The sequence below is a fragment of the Rhinoderma darwinii genome, chromosome 5 (genome assembly GCF_050947455.1).
Source record: "Rhinoderma darwinii isolate aRhiDar2 chromosome 5, aRhiDar2.hap1, whole genome shotgun sequence".
NCBI classification, from domain to species: Eukaryota; Metazoa; Chordata; class Amphibia; order Anura; family Rhinodermatidae; genus Rhinoderma; species Rhinoderma darwinii.
The window spans coordinates 337,052,133-337,079,173 of record NC_134691.1 but is presented as its reverse complement, the minus strand read 5'-3'; the positions used below and the strand labels follow the sequence as shown (position 1 = coordinate 337,079,173).

The following is a 27,041-nucleotide window of genomic DNA, read 5'->3' as shown; positions in this document are numbered from 1 at the left end:
GTGACTGCGATAAGCTGCGCCATCCAGAGAGTGACTGCCATAAACCGTGCCATCCAGAGAGTGACTGCCATAAACCGCGCCAGCCGGAGAGTGACTGCCATAAACCGTGCCATCCAGAGAGTGACTTCCATAAACCGCGCCAGCCGGAGAGTGACTGCGATAAGCTGCACCATCCAGAGAGTGACTGCCATAAACCGTGCCATCCAGAGAGTGACTGCCATAAACCGTGCCATCCAGAGAGTGACTGCCATAAACCGTGCCATCCAGAGAGTGACTGCCATAAGCCGCGCCAGCCAGAGAGTGACTGCCATAAGCCACGCCAGCCAGAGAGTGACTGCCATAAGCCACGCCAGCCAGAGAGTGACTGCCATAAGCCACGCCAGCCAGAGAGTGACTGCGATAAACTGCGCCATCCAGAGAGTGACTGCCATAAACCGTGCCATCCAGAGAGTGACTTCCATAAACCGCGTCAGCCGGAGAGTGACTGCCATAAACCGTGCCATCCAGAGAGTGACTGCCATAAACCGTGCCATCCAGAACGGTGACTGCCATAAACCGCGCCAGCCGGAGAGTGACTGCGATAAGCTGCGCCATCCAGAGAGTGACTGCCATAAACCGTGCCATCCAGAGAGTGACTGCCATAAACCGCGCCAGCCAGAGAGTGACTGCCATAAGCCGCACCAGCCAGAGAGTGACTGACATAAGCCGCGCCAGCCAGAGAGTGACTGCCATAAGCCGCGCCAGCCAGAGAGTGACTGCCATAAGCCGCGCCAGCCAGAGAGTGACTGCCATAAGCCGTGCCAGCCAGAGAGTGACTGCCATAAGCCGTGCCTGCCAGAGAGTGACTGCCATAAACCGTGCCAGCCAGAGATTGATTGCCATAAACCGTGCCAGCCAGAGAGTGACTGCCATAAACCACGCCAGCCAGAGAGTGACTGCCATAAACCACGCCAGCCAGAGAGTGACTGCCATAAACCACGCCAGCCAGAGAGTGACTGCCATAAACCACGCCAGCCAGAGAGTGACTGCCATAAACCACGCCAGCCAGAGAGTGACTGCCATAAACCACGCCAGCCAGAGAGTGACTGCCATAAACCACGCCAGCCAGAGAGTGACTGCCGTAAACCACGCCAGCCAGAGAGTGACTGCCGTAAACCGCGCCAGCCAGAGAGTGACTGCCGTAAACCGCGCCAGCCAGAGTGACTGCCGTAAACCGTGCCAGCCAGAGAGTGATTGCCATAAACCACACCAGCCAGAGAGTGACTGCCGTAAACCGTGCCAGCCAGAGAGTGACTGCCGTAAACCGTGCCAGCCAGAGAGTGACTGCCATAAACCACGCCAGCCAGAGAGTGACTGCCATAAACCACGCCAGCCAGAGAGTGACTGCCGTAAGCCGTGCCAGCCAGAGAGTGACTGCCATAAACCATGCCAGCCAGAGAGTGATTGCCATAAACTGTGCCAGCCAGAGAGTGATTGCCATAAACCACGCCAGCCAGAGAGTGACTTCCAAAAACCATGCCAACCAGAGAGGGATTGCCATAAACCGTGCCAGCCAGAGAGTGACTGCCATAAACCGTGCCAACCAGAGAGTGACTGCCATAAACTGTGCCAGCCAGAGAGTGACTGCCATAAACCGTGCCATCCAGAGAGTGTCTGCCACAAACCGCGCCAGCCGGAGAGTGACTGCCATAAACCGTGCCATCCAGAACGGTGACTGCCATAAACCGCGCCAGCCGGAGAGTGACTGCGATAAGCTGCGCCATCCAGAGAGTGACTGCCATAAACCGTGCCATCCAGAGAGTGACTGCCATAAACCGCGCCAGCCAGAGAGTGACTGCCATAAGCCGCACCAGCCAGAGAGTGACTGACATAAGCCGCGCCAGCCAGAGAGTGACTGCCATAAGCCGCGCCAGCCAGAGAGTGACTGCCATAAGCCGCGCCAGCCAGAGAGTGACTGCCATAAGCCGTGCCAGCCAGAGAGTGACTGCCATAAGCCGTGCCTGCCAGAGAGTGACTGCCATAAACCGTGCCAGCCAGAGATTGATTGCCATAAACCGTGCCAGCCAGAGAGTGACTGCCATAAACCACGCCAGCCAGAGAGTGACTGCCATAAACCACGCCAGCCAGAGAGTGACTGCCATAAACCACGCCAGCCAGAGAGTGACTGCCATAAACCACGCCAGCCAGAGAGTGACTGCCATAAACCACGCCAGCCAGAGAGTGACTGCCATAAACCACGCCAGCCAGAGAGTGACTGCCGTAAACCACGCCAGCCAGAGAGTGACTGCCGTAAACCGCGCCAGCCAGAGAGTGACTGCCGTAAACCGCGCCAGCCAGAGTGACTGCCGTAAACCGTGCCAGCCAGAGAGTGATTGCCATAAACCACACCAGCCAGAGAGTGACTGCCGTAAACCGTGCCAGCCAGAGAGTGACTGCCGTAAACCGTGCCAGCCAGAGAGTGACTGCCATAAACCACGCCAGCCAGAGAGTGACTGCCATAAACCACGCCAGCCAGAGAGTGACTGCCGTAAGCCGTGCCAGCCAGAGAGTGACTGCCATAAACCATGCCAGCCAGAGAGTGATTGCCATAAACTGTGCCAGCCAGAGAGTGATTGCCATAAACCACGCCAGCCAGAGAGTGACTTCCAAAAACCATGCCAACCAGAGAGGGATTGCCATAAACCGTGCCAGCCAGAGAGTGACTGCCATAAACCGTGCCAACCAGAGAGTGACTGCCATAAACTGTGCCAGCCAGAGAGTGACTGCCATAAACCGTGCCATCCAGAGAGTGTCTGCCACAAACCGCGCCAGCCGGAGAGTGACTGCCATAAACCGTGCCATCCAGAGAGTGACTGCCATAAACCGCGCCAACCAGAGAGTGACTGACATAAGCCGCGCCAACCAGAGAGTGACTGACATAAGCCGCGCCAGGCAGAGAGTGACTGCCATAAGCCGCGCCAGCCAGAGAGTGACTGCCATAAGCCGCGCCAGCCAGAGAGTGACTGCCATAAACCGTGCCAGCCAGAGAGTGACTGCCATAAGCCGTGCCAGCCAGAGAGTGACTGCCATAAACCGTGCCAGCCAGAGAGTGACTGCCATAAACCGTGCCAGCCAGAGAGTGACTGCCATAAACCACGCCAGCCAGAGAGTGACTGCCATAAACCGCGCCAGCCAGAGAGTGACTGCCATAAACCGCGCCATCCAGAGAGTGACTGCCATAAACCGCGCCAGCCAGAGAGTGACTGCCATAAGCCGTGCCAGCCAGAGAGTGACTGCCATAAACCGTGCCATCCAGAGAGTGACTGCCATAAACCGTGCCAGCCAGAGAGTGACTGCCATAAACCGCGCCATCCAGAGAGTGACTGCCATAAACCGCGCCAGCCAGAGAGTGACTGCCATAAACCGCGCCAGCCAGAGAGTGACTGCCATAAGCCGTGCCAGCCAGAGAGTGACTGCCATAAGCCACGCCAGCCAGAGAGTGACTGCCATAAGCCACGCCAGCCAGAGAGTGACTGCGATAAACCGCGCCATCCAGAGAGTGACTGCCATAAACCGTGCCATCCAGAGAGTGACTTCCATAAACCGCGTCAGCCGGAGAGTGACTGCCATAAACCGTGCCATCCAGAGAGTGACTGCCATAAACCGTGCCATCCAGAGAGTGACTGCCATAAACCGCGCCAGCCGGAGAGTGACTGCGATAAGCTGCGCCATCCAGAGAGTGACTGCCATAAACCGTGCCATCCAGAGAGTGACTGCCATAAACCGCGCCAGCCAGAGAGTGACTGCCATAAGCCGCACCAGCCAGAGAGTGACTGACATAAGCCGCGCCAGCCAGAGAGTGACTGCCATAAGCCGCGCCAGCCAGAGAGTGACTGCCATAAGCCGTGCCAGCCAGAGAGTGACTGCCATAAGCCGTGCCTGCCAGAGAGTGACTGCCATAAACCGTGCCTGCCAGAGATTGATTGCCATAAACCGTGCCAGCCAGAGAGTGACTGCCATAAACCACGCCAGCCAGAGAGTGACTGCCATAAACCACGCCAGCCAGAGAGTGACTGCCATAAACCACGCCAGCCAGAGAGTGACTGCCATAAACCACGCCAGCCAGAGAGTGACTGCCATAAACCACGCCAGCCAGAGAGTGACTGCCATAAACCACGCCAGCCAGAGAGTGACTGCCGTAAACCACGCCAGCCAGAGAGTGACTGCCGTAAACCGCGCCAGCCAGAGAGTGACTGCCGTAAACCGCGCCAGCCAGAGAGTGACTGCCGTAAACCGCGCCAGCCAGAGTGACTGCCGTAAACCGTGCCAGCCAGAGAGTGATTGCCATAAACCACGCCAGCCAGAGAGTGACTGCCATAAACCACGCCAGCCAGAGAGTGACTGCCATAAACCACGCCAGCCAGAGAGTGACTGCCATAAACCACGCCAGCCAGAGAGTGACTGCCATAAACCACGCCAGCCAGAGAGTGACTGCCATAAACCACGTCAGCCAGAGAGTGACTGCCGTAAACCACGCCAGCCAGAGAGTGACTGCCGTAAACCGCGCCAGCCAGAGAGTGACTGCCGTAAACCGCGCCAGCCAGAGTGACTGCCGTAAACCGTGCCAGCCAGAGAGTGATTGCCATAAACCACACCAGCCAGAGAGTGACTGCCGTAAACCGTGCCAGCCAGAGAGTGACTGCCGTAAACCGTGCCAGCCAGAGAGTGACTGCCATAAACCACGCCAGCCAGAGAGTGACTGCCATAAACCACGCCAGCCAGAGAGTGACTGCCGTAAGCCGTGCCAGCCAGAGAGTGACTGCCATAAACCATGCCAGCCAGAGAGTGATTGCCATAAACTGTGCCAGCCAGAGAGTGATTGCCATAAACCACGCCAGCCAGAGAGTGACTTCCAAAAACCATGCCAACCAGAGAGGGATTGCCATAAACCGTGCCAGCCAGAGAGTGACTGCCATAAACCGTGCCAACCAGAGAGTGACTGCCATAAACTGTGCCAGCCAGAGAGTGACTGCCATAAACCGTGCCATCCAGAGAGTGTCTGCCACAAACCGCGCCAGCCGGAGAGTGACTGCCATAAACCGTGCCATCCAGAGAGTGACTGCCATAAACCGCGCCAACCAGAGAGTGACTGACATAAGCCGCGCCAACCAGAGAGTGACTGACATAAGCCGCGCCAGGCAGAGAGTGACTGCCATAAGCCGCGCCAGCCAGAGAGTGACTGCCATAAGCCGCGCCAGCCAGAGAGTGACTGCCATAAACCGTGCCAGCCAGAGAGTGACTGCCATAAGCCGTGCCAGCCAGAGAGTGACTGCCATAAACCGTGCCAGCCAGAGAGTGACTGCCATAAACCGTGCCAGCCAGAGAGTGACTGCCATAAACCACGCCAGCCAGAGAGTGACTGCCATAAACCGCGCCAGCCAGAGAGTGACTGCCATAAACCGCGCCAGCCAGAGAGTGACTGCCATAAACCGCGCCATCCAGAGAGTGACTGCCATAAACCGCGCCAGCCAGAGAGTGACTGCCATAAGCCGTGCCAGCCAGAGAGTGACTGCCATAAACCGTGCCATCCAGAGAGTGACTGCCATAAACCGTGCCAGCCAGAGAGTGACTGCCATAAACCGCGCCATCCAGAGAGTGACTGCCATAAACCGCGCCAGCCAGAGAGTGACTGCCATAAGCCGTGCCAGCCAGAGAGTGACTGCCATAAACCGTGCCATCCAGAGAGTGACTGCCATAAACCGTGCCAGCCAGAGAGTGACTGCCATAAGCCGCACCAGCCAGAAAGTCACCCCATATACTCTGCGAGTCAGAAAGGGACTCCATAAATAGTGCCTACCTAAGAGTATCCCCATAAACCATGTCAGCAGAGCACCCCCAATAACCATGCCAGCTAGAGAGTGATCCCATATACAGTGCCATTCATAGAGTGACCCCATATACAGTGCCTGCCGGAGACCCAGGCGGTAGACCAGGGCTCGCACAGAGGAGAGTACACACTTTCCAGTATTTTTAACACAGTTTTATTGCAGCATTAGAACAGATCTAAACTCTACTCGTGTACCCACACCATGCCATCACCCTCCGGGTTATACGCACATTTATTTGGATCATGCCCCTATTTGCCCTATTTGGAAACCTGCTAAGGGGCTATTACCTATAGTGAGCTGGCCTAGCCGTGTACACAGGGGGAAAAAAAACCAGGGTCCTTGTATTAGAGACATTTAAAAGACGTCCGGTGACCATTTGTCTGAGGGGCAGGGGGAGCGTTACTGGTGACGAGAGCATATTAGGAAATTGTTATCTATGTGTTTCTCTACAGATTTAGCCAAAATAACTCCACAGTGGAAATGCACTTTAAATGTCTCGATGTGGAGGCACATGGCCAAAATCAACCATTGAGGTATCGGACATGGAGCATTGCAATATAGGGCAGCAGCAACATCCAAAGCACTGAGATAAATGCTCCAGCAAGTCGGATGGCTGTGAATATTTCCTGTATAAAGAGTAAACTTATAATGGAAGAAAACTCGCACCAGCACCGTCTCTTACAGCGGTCTACAACATACGACAGCTCGAAAGAATCATTCAGTGTCCAAAGAGTTTCTGATTTAGGAATCGGCGCATATATTCTATGCAGAGGACGTGCAGCGGCGCCATTTTACACCGCATCTGGTATGTGACTTTATAGCGGTAATATAGACGAGTGACGATCCCAGTGCATATAACCGGTCACGAAATCCCCCAATGACAGTTCTGTTATGTAATAGGATACGTGATGGCCGCATCCCTCTGTCATCTGACCATTTAACCACTGTTTAGTTAATCTGCCCGCAGCCTGGTATCATTCCGAGAAACCCTAGATGCGGCCATACAGAGTCATTACGATGTGTGTCACGTTCTGTATTATCTATGCCTGGAGCTTCTGTTCAATTATAGTGACGGTCCAAAAATCCAGCAAGTATGGGATCAGCGAGCATCGCGAATATGAACATCACCACTAGGGGTGAAACGTATGGGGAGGTGCAGGGTTGTCTGGTTTAGGGTTATCACGACACCAGAATTTGGACTTGGATACCGATACTTCGTGTAGTATTGCAATATTCGATACCAAAACGATACTTTGCCAACAGTAATAATTAAAAAAAAAAAAGTTCCTCCGCTTTCTGATGTGAGGCACAGAGTGTGATGAATTATGAACCTCCATTTGCCTCACATTAGTAGTAATTAACCCCATCTTGTTCCTCAGTCATAATGGACAACATTGGGTTAATGTGTGAGGTACATGATGGGGTTAATTACTATTAATGTGAGGCACGTGGAGGTTCAAAATTCATCACACCTCGCGCCTCACATCAGAAAACGGAGGAACTTTGTTTTTTTATTATTACTGTTGGCAAAGTATTCCCCGGGACGTGATCCAAAGGGCATCCCCCCATCTCATTTTCCCTTTCAACGCTGCGGTCAGCTTTGATTACAGCATAGCGGCGGAGAGGTTTCTCTGATCTCCACCGTTAGAGCGGGGCTGCGGCTGTGTGATACAGCCATTGAGCCGCTCCTGACAAGTGTGCGCGCGTTCAGCATGAGGTGATGCAGCCGACCCTGCACTAATGTGCCGCGGCACAGGCATTAAAGACAGAACATGGGGGTGTTTTGCAGTGCGCCCGCCATGTTCTGTCCTCAGTGCCAGCGCTCATTAGTGCAGCTCCGGCCACATCACATGCTGACCACGCACGCACTTGTCAGGACTCAGGAGCGGGGCAATGGCTGTATCACACATGTATCACACAGCCGCTGCCCCACTCTGACTAAATTCATGTGTTACTATACTGAGCTGTGCAGCCGCACAGCTTAGTATCGAAATACATGAAATAACGGTATTGAACCGTTTCAGGGTGCACGGTATCGAAACAGTATCGAAGTTTCGATACATCGTGCAACCCTAGTCTGGTTTCCAAAACCCATTTTCAAATACCCTCTAGGAAATCTGTTAGGGCCGGGCAAAACTCCCCTCGATTAGCCAGAGCAGAGAGCAACTACAGAGAACGCCTGTCACACTGGAAGACCGGGCACGTCCATACATTACACTGACAGTCCAGTGATTTCAATGAGCACTGTGTAATACTTAATTTTGCCTGTGGAGGCACTGCAGGGTAGTTGAACACTTCCTGCTCCCTCCATCGTAAGTTTAGGAAACCACATGGACATGGCGTCTAAAATGCCACCCCAAAGTTTATCTATGGAAAGAAGTCGTAAGTGATCCCGTAATGGATTTAGCGCTATAGCTTCAAGATCACGTGCAACTTTTTTCCGTAGGGAAGCATTGAACTCGCAGTAATCCCTCGATTATCTCCTGATTCGTCATGACGCCGTGGAGACCTAGCCTTATTTTTGGGTCAGGGATAAGAAGTGAGAATTGTAGAAGTCGTAGTAAAGAGAACTTCCTATGATCACTAGCGGAGGTGTAACTTGAAGCACCTGGGCCCCAATAAAATTTGTAAAAGGGCCCCCACCTAAAATGTGCCATTTAAAATACTGGTGCCTTCTAGTAGGGTCTCCTCAGTCACCAGGGCCTTGGTGTGACTGCCTCCTTTATCCCACCTATAGCCATGACCCTGACCACTTGTTCTTCATGCAGAGGAACTGTGGTCACCCAGACAGTGGTTGCTAGTTAAAATTAAAGGGGTTCTCCACTTTGGTCAATCCCTACTTGTTAGAAGAGTCCCTTGACAATAAGCTGATCACAAATTTCCCCTCTTGGTAAGACCCCCTGCGATCAGCTGGGATCTGTAGGAAAACCTGTCAGTAAGCGATTAGTTTCCCTGCAGTGCCACCACAGGAGAAATTAAGCATTACACAGTGCCCATTCATATCAGTGTGTTCTCTGTGTAGTACAGGACAGGACAGGTCCTCCAGAGAGAGAGACGCTCTTTATAACTGATCTCCACTCTGACCAAAAGATGAGGATCCAGAAAATGGGACCCCCCCTCTAATAACTCAGAACTCCCTAATAGGGTTTATGGAAATGAGTTTACTAAACTGGACGATCCCTTTAACTAAATAAGAAAAAAAGTCTAAAGGAGAAAGCAATGAGGGAGCTGCAAGAAGAGAACAAAAATAGATTGCAAAAGTCTGTGTCTGAACTGCGGTGAAGACTTTAAGGGCATCTCCATGATGGCCGCAGGTTATATTGACAGGTTTGCTTTAAATTTCATCCCATTAAATTTTTATGGCTAAAACTTTTTTGCAGATTACTTGGAGCGTTCATTATGCAGTGCTTGGTAGACCGACAAGGGAAAGCGGTCGGATAAGACTTTGCATTGAAGATCCCCTCCGGAGGGTACCGCTGCCGCTGTCAATCATCCCTCTATAACGTAGCCTGTGGATTCTTGTCTCTACAGACCCATCTAGACAGAGATATTAATTCAACATGTGTCTGGGGCGTTCACTTTAATTGGGCCCCTCGGGGTTCGTTTTATTCCCACGTATCTGGGAGTTTCCCTGATTGGCAGCTGGTAAAGTCTTCAAGGAATCTGATCAGTAATTTGGCTGCAGATTTTAGCAATTGTTCTACAGGACGACCTGTAATTTGTACCTGTACAGAAAAGAAGAAGGGGCTTAGGGTTATTCTCAAAACATGGATAATCCCCCCTTATCCGCCCCTATGGGCAGGGTGACATTTTGTTAAATTGTACATAAAAAAAAAAGTTGAAACCAAGTATTAGATATACAGATGTAGCAGAGCTGAATTTGTTATTTGGCTTTCATTGTTTATGATGTAGTAGGTTAACGCGTAGTTTAAATAACATACTGCTGCATCTGACAAACTCAGCTCTGCTACAACTGTGAGATTCAGAGAAAAATGTCACTATATGAAATATCCAGAAAGTCGATCTTCACATTGGCATCTCAACCCGAGTACATTTATTAGAACTGGCCATAGAGATTAAACCGTTCAGCCGGCAGCTAATACCCATGATTCATCTTTGTTATTTTAATAGATAAGATAGAGAAGATCAGCAACTAACAGACTTGTGGCACCGCTTATCCTTATATCCAGGAGAAAATGGTAGGATGGTGCAGTTAAGACCTAAGCTGTTCGATCCATGTTACCTGGCATTGTAGTTTATGGGAACTATTTCTTAGACCCCATAGATTTTAAAAGTTTGGCGGGATCAACTCGTCTAAAACGTAATGCCTGGCTGTGTACACTTTTTTTCTTTACAGGCTGTGTATACTTTTTTTCTTTACAGGCTGTGTTCACGTTTTCTTTACAGGCTGTGTTCACTTTTTTTTTCTTTACAGGCTGTGTATACTTTTTTTCTTTACAGGCTGTGTTCACGTTTTCTTTACAGGCTGTGTTCACGTTTTCTTTACAGGCTGTGTTCACGTTTTCTTTACAGGCTGTGTTCACTTTTGTAACACTTTCTTGTTTTATTGCTCCAACGCATCTAAAATAAAATCTGAAGCAACTCTACAAATCGTCTTCATTAAAAAACGTAAACCTTTTGTGTATACAGCTCTTATGCAGACCTATGTGTCTCCATGGTTTACAAGATACATACAAACCCTGCGTGTAGTCTGATGCTGATGTCATGTGTTACTCCACTCACTCTGCTTGCCTGACAGTAGAAGAAGGGGCAGGTGGCATACTTCGATCCAGGAGCGCACCTAAAATTTCACTGAAACACCCCTTTTAATGAAAATTAGCATAAAAATCCTTTTGTGCGGGCTGAATTATTGACAAGTATGGCAGGTGGGTGGTCAATCTAAAACGGACTCTGTGCACCAAAGAGGCCCTGCTTACTTTCTGGGGCCCACCTGACGCCACCCTGGTCGGCCGACCCCCTTGCTTCAATTTTAACCTTCTCCTGCCCACATGGCCCTTGCAGTCAGAAACTCTGAGTGAGAGAGTTCGGATATTAGGGCCATGCATGATACATTCTGTACGGTTGCCAGGATAGAGAATGTTTTCCATTACAATCGTCACTAATGACTTGCAGCAGAGGAATCAATTAGAGGACCCCCACTGCGCTGACAATACAGAGGGGAGCAGATGAGCGCCCACAAATCCTTACATCATGTACGCTCATTGTTGTGGCTTTCCAGTAGGGAGCTTGAGAATTGAGGACATTTAAGAGTCTTCTCCACATGTGCAGTTCTTAAAGGGAAACTTCACTTTGACATCACATCAAACAACACTCCAAAGCTGCATAAATAATCAGTAACATTGTAAATCTTGTACCGATCCTGAGTCACATGATGTTTTCTTCTCCACTCACATCTAAAACGACATTTCAAATTCTGCTGATTTCATCTTACCAAAGAGCAGTGCATTGTGGGAATTCATATGACAGGTTGTATAGTCACAGCTCAGCAGGCAGGTCACATGGCAGACATGAGGGAGGAGCTAAACAGCTGTCTGTTTCCAAGGGCAACCAGCAGAGTTTTTAAAACTGCTCTGGATGTGAATGGGGAAAATAATACAAAATTAGAAGAAAAATTGTTCTAAAATTTTTTTTTACTAAGGTTTCTCACATTTTTGCCAACTGACTTTTGTTAAAAGTTCAATTTTACTTTTACACTTTTTTCAGTTGTATGATTGATTAAATGATGGACAGTTCTGCAACTTTCTAATAAACATTCTGTTTTAATTCCTCACCATTTCGAGATCTCTGCTTGCTTTCAGTAACTGGGAACATTGTTGTTTACACGTTTTCTCTTGTTGAACAGCTGCAGGGCTTGCTACATTGTATCAGAGGATGTAAGCAAGAATGGACACATTAGGTGACAATGTCACAGTTGCTGGAGTGTTGCCCTTGTAGTTCCAGCCTTGTATTGCATATACAGTAAAATTCCTTTAGTCTGGCGCTCAATAGTTCAGAAGTTCTAACACAGAACTGCAGAGCTGAGAGAACCAATTGTGATGACACCCCCTTCTTATGGTGATGGTTCAAGCCACTTACCTCTTTCAGGATATTAGGGACCGGTTCATTAATGTTGTGCAGAAGGGGGCGCTCTCTTCATGTTTATACCATCTACGTATAAGGAATGGGGATCGGTTAACCTAAATTAGGGCTCCCTCTAACCACAGGGCCCATAGCAGCCACAAAGGTGTCCTGTAAGGTACATCTAGCCTTGGGTGTAATACCGGCCATAGACACTATAGTTACCGGTAGCTGCCACTAGAGGGAGCTCACTAAAGATAGATTTACAATACTCCCATTGAAAAACCTGTCTTCGGTAACAACCTTAACTCCCCCTAGTGGAGGCTGCAGGCAGACAATGTTTTATCATCTTACTATGGCTGTGTTAAGGGATATATATATATGTGTGTGTGTGTGTGTGTGTGTGTGTGTGTGTATATATATATATATATATATATATATATATATATATATATAGATACACAAACATTCCGGCAGCAGTCGAAAACATGAGAAGCAACTCCAGAGAATTGAGTGAAAAAAAGTGGGTACTTTATTGCCCATGCCCGGGCTATAAAGTACCCACTTTTTTTCACTTGATTCCCTGGAGTTGCTGCTCATTATTTCGACTGATATATATATATATTATTAACTTAACAGCTCAGAATTTTTGAAACTATTTAGATTACAGATTTTAAATCTTTCCCTCGAGTACTGGGCAGATTTCCAGCTCCTGGTATCTCAGGGATAGTCGCGGTTATCAGCAGAGCCGGTAACAATTCTCCTTTTGTGAGCGCGGCCATAAACATGACGACGTGTCATTTCCCAGTGTCAGGTCTAATACCCATCAAATACACAAGTGCAGACCTGATGCCTGAAATGACTATAATTGTGACAGAGAGAAGGATGTTGTGATCAGAGCGGATTGTCCAAATCCTGCAAACATTCATTATTCGTAAGGAGTCCGAGAGTCCGACCGGACATAAAGGAGCAATGGCTCAAACACATTTAAATGGGTTCTCTGTAAATAAGGCTTAACCACTGTATAATGGAAAGTTCTGCAACTTTCTAATATACTTTGTATTTCAATTCTTTATAAATTTTCAAGATCTCTGCTTGCTGTCAGCGAATGGGAGAACATTCTTTCCAGACACAGGAAACCTGTACAGACCTAATAATTCTCATAGATGAAGGTTAAAGTGGAGCTAAATGTTCAACAAACTTCTGACGTGTCATAGTAATCCCTGGAACGAAGCGGCAGAAGTGCTCGTGTGAGCGCTCAGCCGCTTCGTGTCTGTTCGGCTTTTTCCGGAAAGCCGATGTAGCGGTGTACAGGCTCGTAGACTTTCTTTTGAGTCCGTACACCGATACATTTATTTCCGGAAAAAGCCGAACAGACACGAAGCTGCTGAGCGCCCACACGAGAACTTCAGCTGCTTCGTTTTAGCGATTGGTGGGGGTCTCAGTGCTCGGACCCCCACCAATCCAAACTTCTGACGTGTCACTATGACACGTCAGAAGTTTGTCAAACATTTAGCTACACTTTAAATACAATTGTATCCAGCCTAGACAGTCCTCAGAGGCACAGATCTCTCTCTTGTCCTGATAGTTTGTTACAATGTATCAGTGCATCGTGGAGTTAGACCATATTGGAATTCTTAAAGTTGTTGTACAACTATTTCCCCATAGGGAAAGATTGTAGTTGCATGAAGGTCGTGGTAATCTGCGATTTTATGGCGACCATCGTTTGGCTAAAAAGTCACCGTAAAACCGTAGCGTTATTCTGTAGGTTCACAGAGGAGGGACATTAACCGTGATTAACACTTAGGGTATGTGCACACACACTAATTACGTCCGTAATTGACGGACGTATTTCGGCCGCAAGTACCGGACCGAACACAGTGCAGGGAGCCGGGCTCCTAGCATCATACTTCTGTACGACGCTAGGAGTCCCTGCCTCGCTGCAGGACAACTGTCCCATACTGTAAACATGATTACAGTACGGGACAGTTGTCCTGCAGCGAGGCAGGGACTCCTAGCATCGTACATAAGTATGATGCTAGGAGCCCGGCTCCCTGCACTGTGTTCGGTCCGGTACTTGCGGCCGAAATACGTCCGTCAATTACGGACGTAATTAGTGTGTGTGCACATACCCTTACATGCACAGATACATTGTTGCAATCCTTAAAAAAACTCTACCCAGTTGTTATATCTTTATCTCCTATATAGTGACCACAACTAAGTCTTTACACATCCTTTATGGGCGGTCACCCAGCTTTTCGATAGCCCTGAATGGTAAATTCGTCTTCATATGCAACAGTGAAGGAGCAGGAGATCTATCACTGCAGAACTAGGCCACTTAGAAGTATATAGATCCTTTGAGCTTTAATATTGGTCATATTACTTTTCACCCAGCTTTCCCAGAGACAGATTACGAAACTGACGAATAGACCTTTAAAGGGCATGTCCACCATCACAATTATATATTTTTTTATTGTTCCAATGTATTTAACATGAAAAATGAAGCAACTTTGCATAAGGTCACGATTAAAAATGTCCCATTGTTGCAGCTCCTATGCAGATCTATGTGTTTCCATGGTAACAGACAACAAACAAAGGTTGCGTAGTCAGATCCAGCACTCATATCCTCTCTTCTAGACCCAGTGTAATCTACTGGGTCAGACTACACAGGGTTTGAATGTTTGGTGTCTGTTACCATGGAGATACATAGGTCTGCATAGGAGCTGTAGACTCAAAACGGTAGGACACTTTTAATGAAGACTATTTGGAAAGTTGCTTCATTTTGTTGTTTTTTTTACATTTTAGGTGCTCTGGGACAATAAAAAAAAATGTGATTGCGAAGTTGGCAGGAGAGGGAGATAAGGACGTTTTTTTATGGATTTTTTTTTTAAAGATTTTAGGGGAAATCCTCTGTAATAAATCCTGCTGAACTATATTATAATGTTGTTATGCTGATATTATGTATTTTACAGATTTATTATGTTTCTTTGTATAAGGTACATCTGGCCTTTCCTGAGCAATGTGGCAGCGAAATGCGAAAACTGAGCGAAATCCGTGAACTTGCGAATGAAGCGCAAAAATCCGATATATTACTGTACGGTCTACTGATAAACTACTCTAAGGTAAGCGCACCGAGGACCGCACCACCTGTAAAGTGCAATAAAAAGTCAACTGCTGGAATTGTACGTTATCGGTGTTTAGTGTATGTCCCTGAATCGCTAAGTTGGGTAACAGATTCTGGGTGACAACCACTATTGGCCACCATTACAGTACTTATAAGGGTTCTCACACAACTTTCCACAGACCCTGAATTGCATATTGACCTGTAATGTTACAGTGTTGCATTCACTCACTGTCTAGTGTCAGTCTTCACTGTAATTCCGGTATTCTGTTCATAAGCCAGTATGCTGAGGATGAACAGTGGGATAGATCTGAACCCCGGAAGGGGAGAGCTTTAGTGCATGGAATTGTGTAGGGGGAAAAAAAGTGTCCGCCAGAATCGGTGCTCCCATATGTAGCTGACATGACGTCCTTTTCTCCATAGACCAAAGGAGACCTGTTCTTAGAAACAATGGGAGTCCCATACCTTAAATAACCCAAAAATTGCTAACCATGCAATGCCACATAGGTGACTATAATATTTGAGGGCTCCTGGAAAAGATTTTAAAGATCAAAATCCTGTGCATCGCTATAGAGTTATATGATAAAAAATTTCCTGCCTGCAGCCACCACTAGGGGGAGTTTAGGAGCTTACTGAATACTGTTTATATATTGAACTCATAATAACACAGTATGTAGTAGCTCCCTCTAGTGGTGGCTGCAAGCAGGGACAATTTTATAATTTACCTCTATGTCTATGTAGGGGATTTGGAGCTCTGTATCAGGAAAATTTGAGCTCCAACCGTTATAAAGATATATTAATAAATGAATCAGCACAGAATATTGGACTTAAGAATGACCAGCTGTTACAAGGGGGACGTTTATTTTAAGACCATATTTATTCTCTGTAGACATAATCTTCGGTGTAATTTGCTGTGGTTTCTGGGGTGCGGTAGTGTGACTGTACCTTTAAATATTCCTTCTGTGTATGTTATATAACATTTCCTCTTGTAGCTGCTACTTTGTAGCCTGCGGCACATAAACAGAGATGACGGACTGCCATAAAGTGGTCGTTTATCATATTCACTCCGCAGCTTTCACAGAAAAACCAAACTAACAACCACATCAGAAACGGCCGGGATGACATCACTTTGGCTCCCATCCGAACTACTAACAAGGCAAATAATCATATTTCCGATCCTTTTACTGCTCCTGATTGTATTACAGGTTAGACCCTATCTCCAGCTCCTCCCCCTTATTGAGGCTCCTCCCCTCAGTCTATGTGCAGCACTTTCCTGACAATCTTTTTCTCACTGGCTGATTAGGCACTTGTAGTTTATAATCTTTCTGTCCTCGCTATAAGGAGAAGTAGCCCTCCATGTACTGAGTTCCTGCTGAGCTCGGGGTTATACTCAGCAGCTAATCTGCTAATCAAGCAGAAATGCAGTGTAAAGCATGGAGGAGAGACAGAGCAGAAGCCTTAACCACTGATAGGAGGTGGATTTCATACTACCTCAAACTCGTATAGACAATGCAGCTAAGCTGGAGTCACTGATCATATCTTTGCTTTAGTAGAGCAGATCTGCAGTGTAAAGCATGGTGGATAGCAGAACCCTGAGCCTTAGCCTACAGCGACCTCTGCAGGGGAAATGTAGAATTACATGCCAGCCATTTAAATAAAAAGGGGCCCACGTAGTACATGGTCGTACCATATCCTCCAGAACCGAGCAAATGGGCCCCCCCACTCTATATGCCTTAAATCTATACACTTTACATTTTTCCTCACCAAGATCTCTGCTTGCTTTTAGTGAATTAAAACATTCTAGTTTAAACCCAATGGTTAAATAATAATAATTCTTACAGCTGAGAGTCTGCTGCAATTGTGAACCTTCTGTGAGCTAAACAGCTTGGTCTCATTTTACCTGCACTGATACATTGTAGCAAACCAAGACAGGAGAGAGATTTGTGCTGCTGATGGGACTAGCTCACAAAGCCTTGTCTAGACTGGACACAACTGTAACAAACCCTCAGGTGGACGAAGTACAGGATTTCAGCCTCTGGATCTAAACAAGAATGTTCCCATTCACTGACAGCAAGTGGAGATCTTGAAGATCGTGAGGAATTGAGATATAAAGTTTATTTGAAGAATGTGAATATATATATATATATTTACCCAGCACTTTATGATTTTAGGGCTGGTAGTAAAGCAGAGGGGTCCGTGTCATCCTGCCTAGGGGCAGCTATTACATAAATCCGGGACCACTCCTCGCATCGTCGCAGGGAGAACGTGACAGAAGCACGGGAGGGGGGGGGGGGGAGCAGGGTTGGTAAGGAATTATAAATCGCTGATCTATCACGAGGTCTTTGTTATGTCTCAATAACAACAAGAAAAGCTCAAAACCGTCCCATCCGGCGGCAGAATATAAACCTGTCACAGCGAGATTTACCGGATAACGTCAGCTGTGACTGCGCTGACACGTCAGCTCCCGGACAACCCCCTCCAGCACTGACAAATGTACATGTTAGGGATGATTGGTAAAATAAAACATTATATAGTCACTTGCAGTAATTTGATTGATAATTGGCGCTATCGGTTTCTATGGCGACCAGATGTTAGATTCCGTAATTAATTTATCAACTAAAGTGCAATGAAATAGTGTGGAAAGCTGCAGTAGAAAAATGGCGCAAGCGCACAATGTATATGTAGGACAGCTGTGAGGTGGCGGTTGTGCGTTTAGTAGGTTGAGAGTTGCACCTAATGAATATTAACTTTGGCGCAATATTACGGCGCTAATGATATGTGTGCGCCAATGTTTCTACAGCATTCGAACATTTTGTTTCCAGATTATGCACCAAATTCCTGTTCACGTTTTCCTTGGTTATATCTCTTTCTGTGAAAGCTGGGTGACAACCAATATGGCTGCCAGTACAGCGCCCACAGAGGTCTTCATCCTGCTTTTCCAGACTTCTAAAGAACGATTCTGCCAGCCACATAGTGGGCTTAGATACAGGGCCCCAGCGGACAGTATTCTCATACTTGCCCTCCTCGGGTTCTCTTTGGCTCTTGGTGCAGTGTGGGTCCTGACGCCATTCAGCGTCACAACGTCATGCGCGGCGTACATAAAGTTGTGACACCGAAAGGCACCACGACCCGTGCTGTGCCCGAACCCAACTCAGGAGCGAGGTCGGTAAGTATACTGTCGGGGGCAAACGCAGGGTTATTTTCGTCACGCTCCCTCTACGTTCTGTGTTTTACACTATGAGTATCGGTCTGCACCTACCCACCATCCGAGCCCTTTTTATTTAAAGCTCTAAAAAAAAAAAAAAAGGGCTGGGCAATTTCTGTTGACCGCTACTGGTATCGTAAAAACCAGCTTAGATATTGTCTCTCTCAGTGCCCCTGTAGATAGTGCCTCACTCAGTGCCCCTTGTAGACAGTGACATACACTGCCCCTGTAGATATTGCCTCACTCAGTGCCCCTGTAGTTATTGCCTCACTCAGTGCCCCTTGTAGACAGTGACATACACTGCCCCTGTCGATATTGCCTCACTCAGTGCCCCTTGTAGATAGTGCCCCACACTGCCCTTGTAGATAGTGCGCCACACTGCCCTTGTAGATAGTGCCCCACACTGCCCCCGTAGATATTGCCTCACTCAGTGCCCTCTGTAGATAGTGCCCCACACTGCCCTTGTAGATAGTGCCCCACACTGCCCCCGTAGATATTGCCTCACTCAGTGCCCCTTGTAGATAGTGCCCCACACTGCCCTTGTAGATATTGCCACACAGCCTCCCTCCCATGTTCCTCCGTAGTATTTAATTGTATCTGCGTCCCGAGGACACAGATACAATTGAATGTGGCAGTCGCCCTAGGGCACCAGACCACTGCCGTTACTACCGATGCCACCAGTATGCAAGGGCCTTACAGTCTGGTCACAGGGGGGTTTCCGGGCAACTGAAAACACCCTGCGTGCGCCCCTTACTGTTACTGTAGTAACAGGGGCACGTGTAGTTTATTACATAGGCCCCATTTACTACAGTAACAGTGGATGGATGTGGTGCTGGGGGCCATAGCCCCCCCAGGCTAAGGGGCCCGGTCGCAATTGCAACCGCTGCGACCCCCATAGCTACGCCACTAGACAAATATGAGATCTATCTATCTATCTATCTATCTATCTATCTATCTATCTATCTATCTATCTATCTATCTATCTATCTATCTATCTATCTATCTATCTATCTATCTATCTATCGATTAAGTGTACCATGGGCCCTGGGCTGTTGACACAACTTGGGCCCCATCCTTCCCCCCTCACACGCAATTCAACCCCCCCAACCCGCTGACACTGTACCCGTCAGTGCCACTGACCTGACGGATACAGGTTTTAGCGCTAGATACAGCTGCTCTGTATTCAGGATATAAAGCAGCTGTATCTCAAAAAGTAAAAATCATTTTTAGTAAAAAGTATTTAGAAAGTTGCACCAATCACGCTGATAGACTGTTTTATTAAAGAGAAAATAATAACAATTATAATAATAGAAAAATTATAACTACGCTCTATAAAGTGTAACCAAAATTTTAACATGTCATAGTGACATGTCGAGCACTGAGACCCCCACCAATCGCTAAAGTGAAGCGGAAGAAGCGCACAATTGAATGCTGCGCTGCTTCGCTTCTGATCGGCATTCCTCGGAGGGGTGTACGTCCGTACACCGCTTGCTCGGCTTTCCGAGAAAAGCAGATCAGAAACAAAGCGGCACAGCGATCACCTGGGTGCTTCTGCGACTTTGTTTTAGCGATCCATGGGGGTCTCAGTGCTCGGACCCCCACCGATCAAAACGTCTGACATTTCACTATGACATGTCAGAAGTTTTTTAGAAGTTTAGTTTCACTTTAAAGGGGTTTTCCCGTGAGGGAAATTTATGACATATCCTATGGATCCTGTCAGATAGATGCGAGTCCCACCTCTGGGACCTGCACCTATCTCTAGAAGCGGGCCCCCTAAACCCTGTTCAACCTCTTTCTGCTGTCGCTGCCTCTCTGCCACTTCCTGACCATGGACTTTCCATAACTCATAGTAGTGAATGGCAGTTACGGAAGCAGTGTAGCATGCGAGCTCTGCTGTTTCCGTAACTATCATTCATCTCTATGAGACTTACGGAAACAGTGAAGCTCAGTGTCCTCCGCTGTTTTCATAACTCCCGACCATGAAGTCAGAAAGTGGCCGGGAGGCAGCGAGAGCCGAAAGAGGTAGAACGGGGTTTGGGGGCCCCCATTCTAGAGATAGGTGCGGGCCTCAGATGTGGGACCCGCATCTATCTGACATTTATGACATATCCGGTGGATAAATGTCTCTGGTGGGAAAACCCTTTTAAGTAGTCAGACACCCCTCCCCTTGTAGTAAAATAACTACGGAGGGCTGTATGGGGGGGGGGGATTATATTGCAAGGGGAGGTCAGATTGTCTGACTGACTGCTGAGGGCCCTATAGGCGGGTTTGAGTGTCTGACACTGACGTCTCCCTGGGGTGGTATATATCCCTCCCATAGAGACCTCAGCAGTTAGTCGCTCAGACCACCCCCTATAGAGCCCCCAGCAGTCAGTCAGACAACCTCCCCTTGCAATATATTAGTAACTACTGAGAGCTCTATGAGAAGGGGGGATTATACTGAAAGGGGGGTCTACAGTAAGTGACTGCAGAGAACTCTATGAGCCCTCTGTATTTATTATACAACAGGGGGGGGGGGGGGGTTGAGAGTCTGACTATTATCCCCCCATAGAGTCCTCTGCAGTGAGTTAGGTGGACCCCCACTGGCTTTATAATTAATCGAATCCCTCCCTAGCGTTGGCCGATCAGTTTAAAGTTGGCTGGGACAGGAGGCGAGTACCACACTAACCTCACCGCATGACCACCGCCAGGATTTCCTGTTAGTCTCTGGCTGTGCGTGCATCAACAGAGAGGTGTGTTCTAACTTCTACCACTAGCAGACGCGCCTATTGTGACGCTCGTCTGCTAGCCCTATCCCGTCCCTGCAAATGCTGTCCCTCCCCCAGGGCAAATTCTAGCTTTTCTTCTGCCTGAGGCGAAAATTGAAATGGCGCCCCCCAGCTTTTGATTGACACCCCCCTGGCTGTTCTACATCACTAGCAGCCTCCGCCAACTCTTGCGGATGTGCCGTTGCCTTGTACTGGCATGCGCGGTGCAGCCGGGCAGAGTACATCTTGCTGCATGGTGCGTGCCCAAGTAGTACAAGGCAATGGCGCATCCGAGAAAGTTGGAGAAGACTGGTAGTGATGTATAACAGCTTAGAGGGATGTCAATCAAACATGGAAAGGTGGGTTTGGAGAAGGGACTATGTAACTATTTTCAGGATATTGGCACCGCCCCATGACCCTTTAATGAGTAATTAGCATATAGCATGCGTTATTTTAAAAGTTGATTTTATAGCTTTTGCTTCATCTGAAAAAAACATCCAGGGGAATGTTTGGAAATAGTGTCAGGTCATGTATTACCGCATGGTGGCGGTTCAAGGGGTTAAAACTACCCCAGAAAACCCTTCCATCTTCCCTGCAATTTTATTACTAGAAATATATTCTATATAATTACAGCCCCAGAACCAACCTCAGTACATATATATAGCACCAGAACAAAGCTCAAAATACATATATACACTACCGTTCAAAAGTTTAGGGTCACTTAGAAATTTCCTTATTTTTGAAAGAAAAGCACAGTTTTTTTCAATGCAGATAACATTAAATTAATCAGAAATACACTCTATACATTGTTAATGTGCTAAATGACTATTCTAGCTGCAAACGTCTGGTTTTTAATGCAATATCTACATAGGTGTATCGAGGCCCATTTCCAGCAACCATCACTCCAGTCTTCTAATGGTACATTGTGTTTGCTAACTGTGTTAGAAGGCTAATGGATGATTAGAAAACACTTGAAAACCCTTGTGCAATTATGTTAGCACCGCTGTAAACAGTTTTGCTGTTTAGAGGATCTATAAAACTGACCTTCCTTTGAGCTAGTTGAGAATCTGGAGCATTACATGTGTGTGTTCGATTAAACTCTTCAAATGGCTAAAAAAAGAGAGCTTTCATGTGAAACTCGACAGTCTATTCTTGTTCTTAGAAATGAAGGCTATTCCATGCAAGAAATTGTCAAGAAACTGAAGATTTCCTACAACGGTGTGTACTACTCCCTTCAGAGGACAGCACACACAGGCTCTAACCAGAGTAGAAAGAGAAGGGGGAGGCCCCGCTGCACAACTGAGCAACAAGACAAGTACATTAGAGTCTCTAGTTTGAGAAATAGACACCTCACAGGTCCTCAACTGGCAGCTTTATTAAATAGTACCCGCAAAACGCCAGTGTCAACGTCTACAGTGAAGAGGCGACTCCGGGATGCTGGCCTTCAGGGCAGAGTGGCAAAGAAAAAGCCATATCTGAGACTGGCTAATAAAAGGAAAAGATTAATATGGGCAAAAGCACACAGACATTGGACAGAGGAAGATTGGAAAAAAGTGTTATGGACAGACGAATCGAAGTTTGAGGTGTTTGGATCACACAGAAGAACATTTGTGAGACGCAGAACAACTGAAAAGATGCTGGAAGAGTGCCTGACGCCATCTGTCAAGCATGGTGGAGGTAATGTGATGGTCTGGGGTTGCTTTGCTGCTGGTAAAGTGGGAGATTTGTACAAGGTAAAAGGGATTTTGAATAAGGAAGGCTATCACTCCATTTTTCAACGCCATACCATACCCTGTGGACAGCGCTTGATTGGAGCCAATTTCATCCTACAGCAGGACAATGACCCAAAGCACACCTCCAAATGATGCAAGAACTATTTAGGGAAGAAGCCGGCAGCTGGTATTCTATCTGTAATGGAGTGGCCAGCGCAGTCACCAGATCTCAACCCCATAGAGCTGTTGTGGGAGCAGCTTGACCGTATGGTACGCAGGAAGTGCCCATCAAGCCAATCCAACTTGTGGGAGGGGCTTCTGGAAGCATGGGGTGAAATTTCTCCCGATTACCTCAGCAAATTAACAGCTCGAATGCCAAAGGTCTGCAATGCTGTAATTGCTGCAAATGGAGCATTCCAAGACCAAAGCAAAGTCTGAAGGAGAAAATTATTATTTCAAATAAAAATCATTATTTCTAACCTTGTCAATGTCTTGACTATATTTTCTAGTCATTTTGCAACTCATTTGATAAATATAAGTGTGAGTTTTCATGGAAAACACAAAATTGTCTGGGTGACCCCAAACTTTTGAACGGTAGTGTGTGTATATATATATATATATATATATATATATATAGCAAAAGAAGATATGCGGCAATCATGCTTGATAAAGATCCTATTGTAGGATTGAAACGTCGCTTTTGTATTGGAATTGAATAAACCACCATTTTCTTCATTGGAGTGCTGCATATCTTCTTTTGCTATATCTGACACTTCGTCCGAGGATCGGGACGTTTTTGCTGGGCACCCGTTCATTGATTTCCATGTGAGTGCTGCTGCTTTCTCTTTGTGTGTGTGTGTGTGTATATATATATATATATATATATATATACATATGTATATATATACACACACACACAACACCAGACCCAAGCTCAGTACATATATATTTAACTCCAGAACCAAGCTGAGCATATATATATACATACAGCACCAGAACCAGGCTCAGTACATAAATACAGTGCCAGAACCAAGCTCAGTACATATATATAACTCCAGAACCAAGCTGAGTGTATGTATGTATATATATATATATATACATCACCAGCACCAAGCTCAGTACCTAAATACTACACCAGAACCAAGCTCAGTACATAAATACAGCTCAATTTAGTGCAACCCTTGACATATAGGTTTGTACGGATAAAACTACAGCTCCCAGCATGGCCCTAACAATGGTAAGGATATGCTGTTTCCCCCAAAAAAAATCATACGACCCATCATCCCGCTGCAGATCATACAGTGACTACATTACTGATTAGATGCAGAATAAACATTTAAATCAAGTGACTGACCGGTGACTTCATTTCAGATTCTAGTTCTTCTTTTTCTTTTTTCTTCTCCATCCGGTCCAGACCTCTATGATAACTTCTCCCGGCCACGACCCATTTCTGCAGATAAAGTTATCATGTTGCTGCACAATACGTCCCTATATATAATAGCCCCATACACTGCACCTCTAATTATAATAACGCCATACACTGTGTCCCTGATTATAATAGTACCATACACTGTGTGTGTCCCCCCCCCACACACACACACAGTGCTCCCTGTAGATAGTGCTCCCATAGTTAGTGCCCCCATAGAGCCCCCTGTAGATAGAGCCCCCTGTTGATAGTGCTCCCATAGTTAGTGCCCGCATAGAGCCCATTGTAGATAGTGCTCCAATAGTTAGTGCTCCCATAGAGCAGCGTGTAGATAGTGCCGCACATATAGCCCCCCTGTTGATAGCGCTCTACATATAGCACCCCCTGTATATAGTGCCCTACATATAGTCCCCCTGTAGTTGTGTCCCACATAAAGCCTCCCCTGTACATTGTGCCCCACATATAGCTCCCCCCTAATGTAGATAATGTCACCCACACTTTTTAGTTGAAAACAACAAACTTGACATACTCACCGTGATCTCGTTCCCACGCCGTCCTGCGTAATGCAGGCCTGCTCTCTTCTGAGCAGGTCGCTGAGCGATGCGATGTCGCATTGGCGGGACAACTCATTCTGCCCTGCCAATCAGTGTCGTTGTATGGTGCTGAAAGGTCGGGCACAGAATGTACCCGGCCATTCAGCGCTTATGCATGTAATTGTACCTGCGCTCTATAGACGCAGGTACAATTAGTGCAGGAGGGGGTGGTGGCGACTAGTTTCAGTTGCGCTGCCCCCCCTCAGAGAGGCAGCAGGGCGGACGGTGCGGCCCTGCCCTCCCCATTAGCAACGGCCCTATTCCCCCCCCAGAACCCCCTCCCAATTAGCGTCGATAGAACGCTGCAATGTGATTTTTTAAACGATGTGCGGTTCGGGCGGCCGTGGGGCCAGGGCGGCTGCCCGAACCGCCCATATGATGAACCGCCACTCCAGCAGCTGCTTGGCATTGTGCATGGTCATCTTAGGCTTGTATGCAGCGACCATGGAAACCCATTATATGAAGCTCCGGACACACAGTTCTGGGACTGATATTAGTTCTAGAGGCAGGATAGACCTCTGTAGTCAGGGATACAACAGAGGATAGGCGATTTTTACATTCCACGTGATTCAGTACTCGTTTACGTGGTCTACCGTTCATGGCTGAACTATATCTATCTAATATCTCTCTCTCTCTCTCTCTCTCTCTCTCACTCTCTCTCACACTCTCTCTCACACTCTCTCTCACACTCTCTCTCACACTCTCTCTCTATCTATCTCATATCTATCTATCTATCTCATATCTATCTATCTATCTATCTATCTATCTATCTATCTATCTATCTATCTATCTAATCTATCTCATATCTATCTATCTATCTATCTATCTATCTATCTATCTATCTATCTATCTATCTATCTATCTATCTATCTATCTATCTATCTATCTATCTATCTATCTATCTATCTATCTATCTATCTCATATCTATCTATCTATCTCATATCTATCTATCTCATATCTATCTATCTATCTATCTATCTATCTATCTATCTATCTATCTATCTATCTATCTATCTATCTATCTATCTATCTATCTATCTATCTATCTATCTATCTATCTCATATCTATCTATCTAATCTATCTCATATCTATCTATCTAATCTATCTCATATCTATCTATCTAATCTATCTATCTATCTCATATCTATCTATCTAATCTATCTCATATCTATCTATCTAATCTATCTCATATCTATCTATCTAATCTATCTCATATCTATCTAATGACACAGTGTCACGAGGCTGTTGAGCAGTAATATTCTTGTTTCTTCTATTCCTGGATATTACATCAGGTGTTTGAAGTGTCTTCCAGGTCCCTGTCACTTTCCTGTGAGGATCTGTCAGCCTGTAGTCCCGGCCCAGATGTTTTCATCTAAATTATTTCCTCTTTAAGAGCAGGGGAAGAGAATGATCACCCTCTGGTAAAGACCTGCCACCATCCTGTCCTCCCCTGTTACTGACCATGCAAGGTAGTGTCCCGTCATCTCCAGCTGATCCAATGTATCTAATCCTATCATGTGTGATACTGTCTACTGAGCCAATGTATCTAAGCCTATCATGTGTGATACTGTCTGCTGAGCCACTGTATCTAATCCTATCATGTGTGATACTGTCTGCTGGGGCCATGTATCTAATCCTATCATGTGTGATACTGTCTACTGTGCCAATGTATCTAATCCTATCATGTGTGATACTATCTGCTGAGCCAATGTATCTAAGCCTATCATGTGTGATACTGTCTACTGGGGCCATGTATCTAATCCTATCATGTGTGATACTGTCTGCTGAGCCAATGTATCTAAGCCTATCATGTGTGATACTGTCTGCTGAGCCGCTATTGTCTAAAGTGTTGTCACCCAGCTTTCCTAGAGTCCTGAATGGTTTGCAGCAGTATTGGTAGGTGGGATTGCTCTCCAGGGGGTGTATCACTACATACAGTAACTAGCAGAGTTGGGTTTGGGAGGGTTGGTTGACAACCTCGGTGGGAGTTATATTGGTTGTCACCCAGCTTTTCTGAATCTCCCCGGTCATGCTACATGACAGGAGCCGGGTGTCGTATTACTCTTGAACCAGACATTTTTGCCATTCTGTACTCTGGAAAAGCTGGGTAACAACTTACAATAGAGGCCATATTGGTTTGTCACCCAGTTTTTTAAAAAATTTATAAAATCCAAAAATAGCGGAATAGACTCTTGATGGTGACGCTGGGTAGTGGGGGGGGGGGATTAGTGGCGCGCTGCCGTTATTTGCGGATACGTACAGACCTCACAGGGCTTCCAGTGTTGTGCTC

General features: G+C 46.9%; 1 protein-coding gene across 2 annotated transcripts in view; it reads left to right on the top strand.

Moving 5' to 3' along the window:
• Positions 1-27,041, top strand: part of CRPPA (CDP-L-ribitol pyrophosphorylase A) — a 197,327-nt gene that overhangs the window by 105,443 nt on the left and 64,843 nt on the right. The window contains exon 9 of one of the 2 annotated variants that reach the window (XM_075828777.1): positions 14,942-15,067. In XM_075828777.1, coding sequence (XP_075684892.1) covers positions 14,942-15,067 — 126 coding nt within the window. Of the gene's footprint in view, positions 1-6,319; positions 6,648-14,941; positions 15,068-27,041 lie in introns of those variants that run through there. The other variant, XM_075828778.1, reaches the window with a different exon arrangement.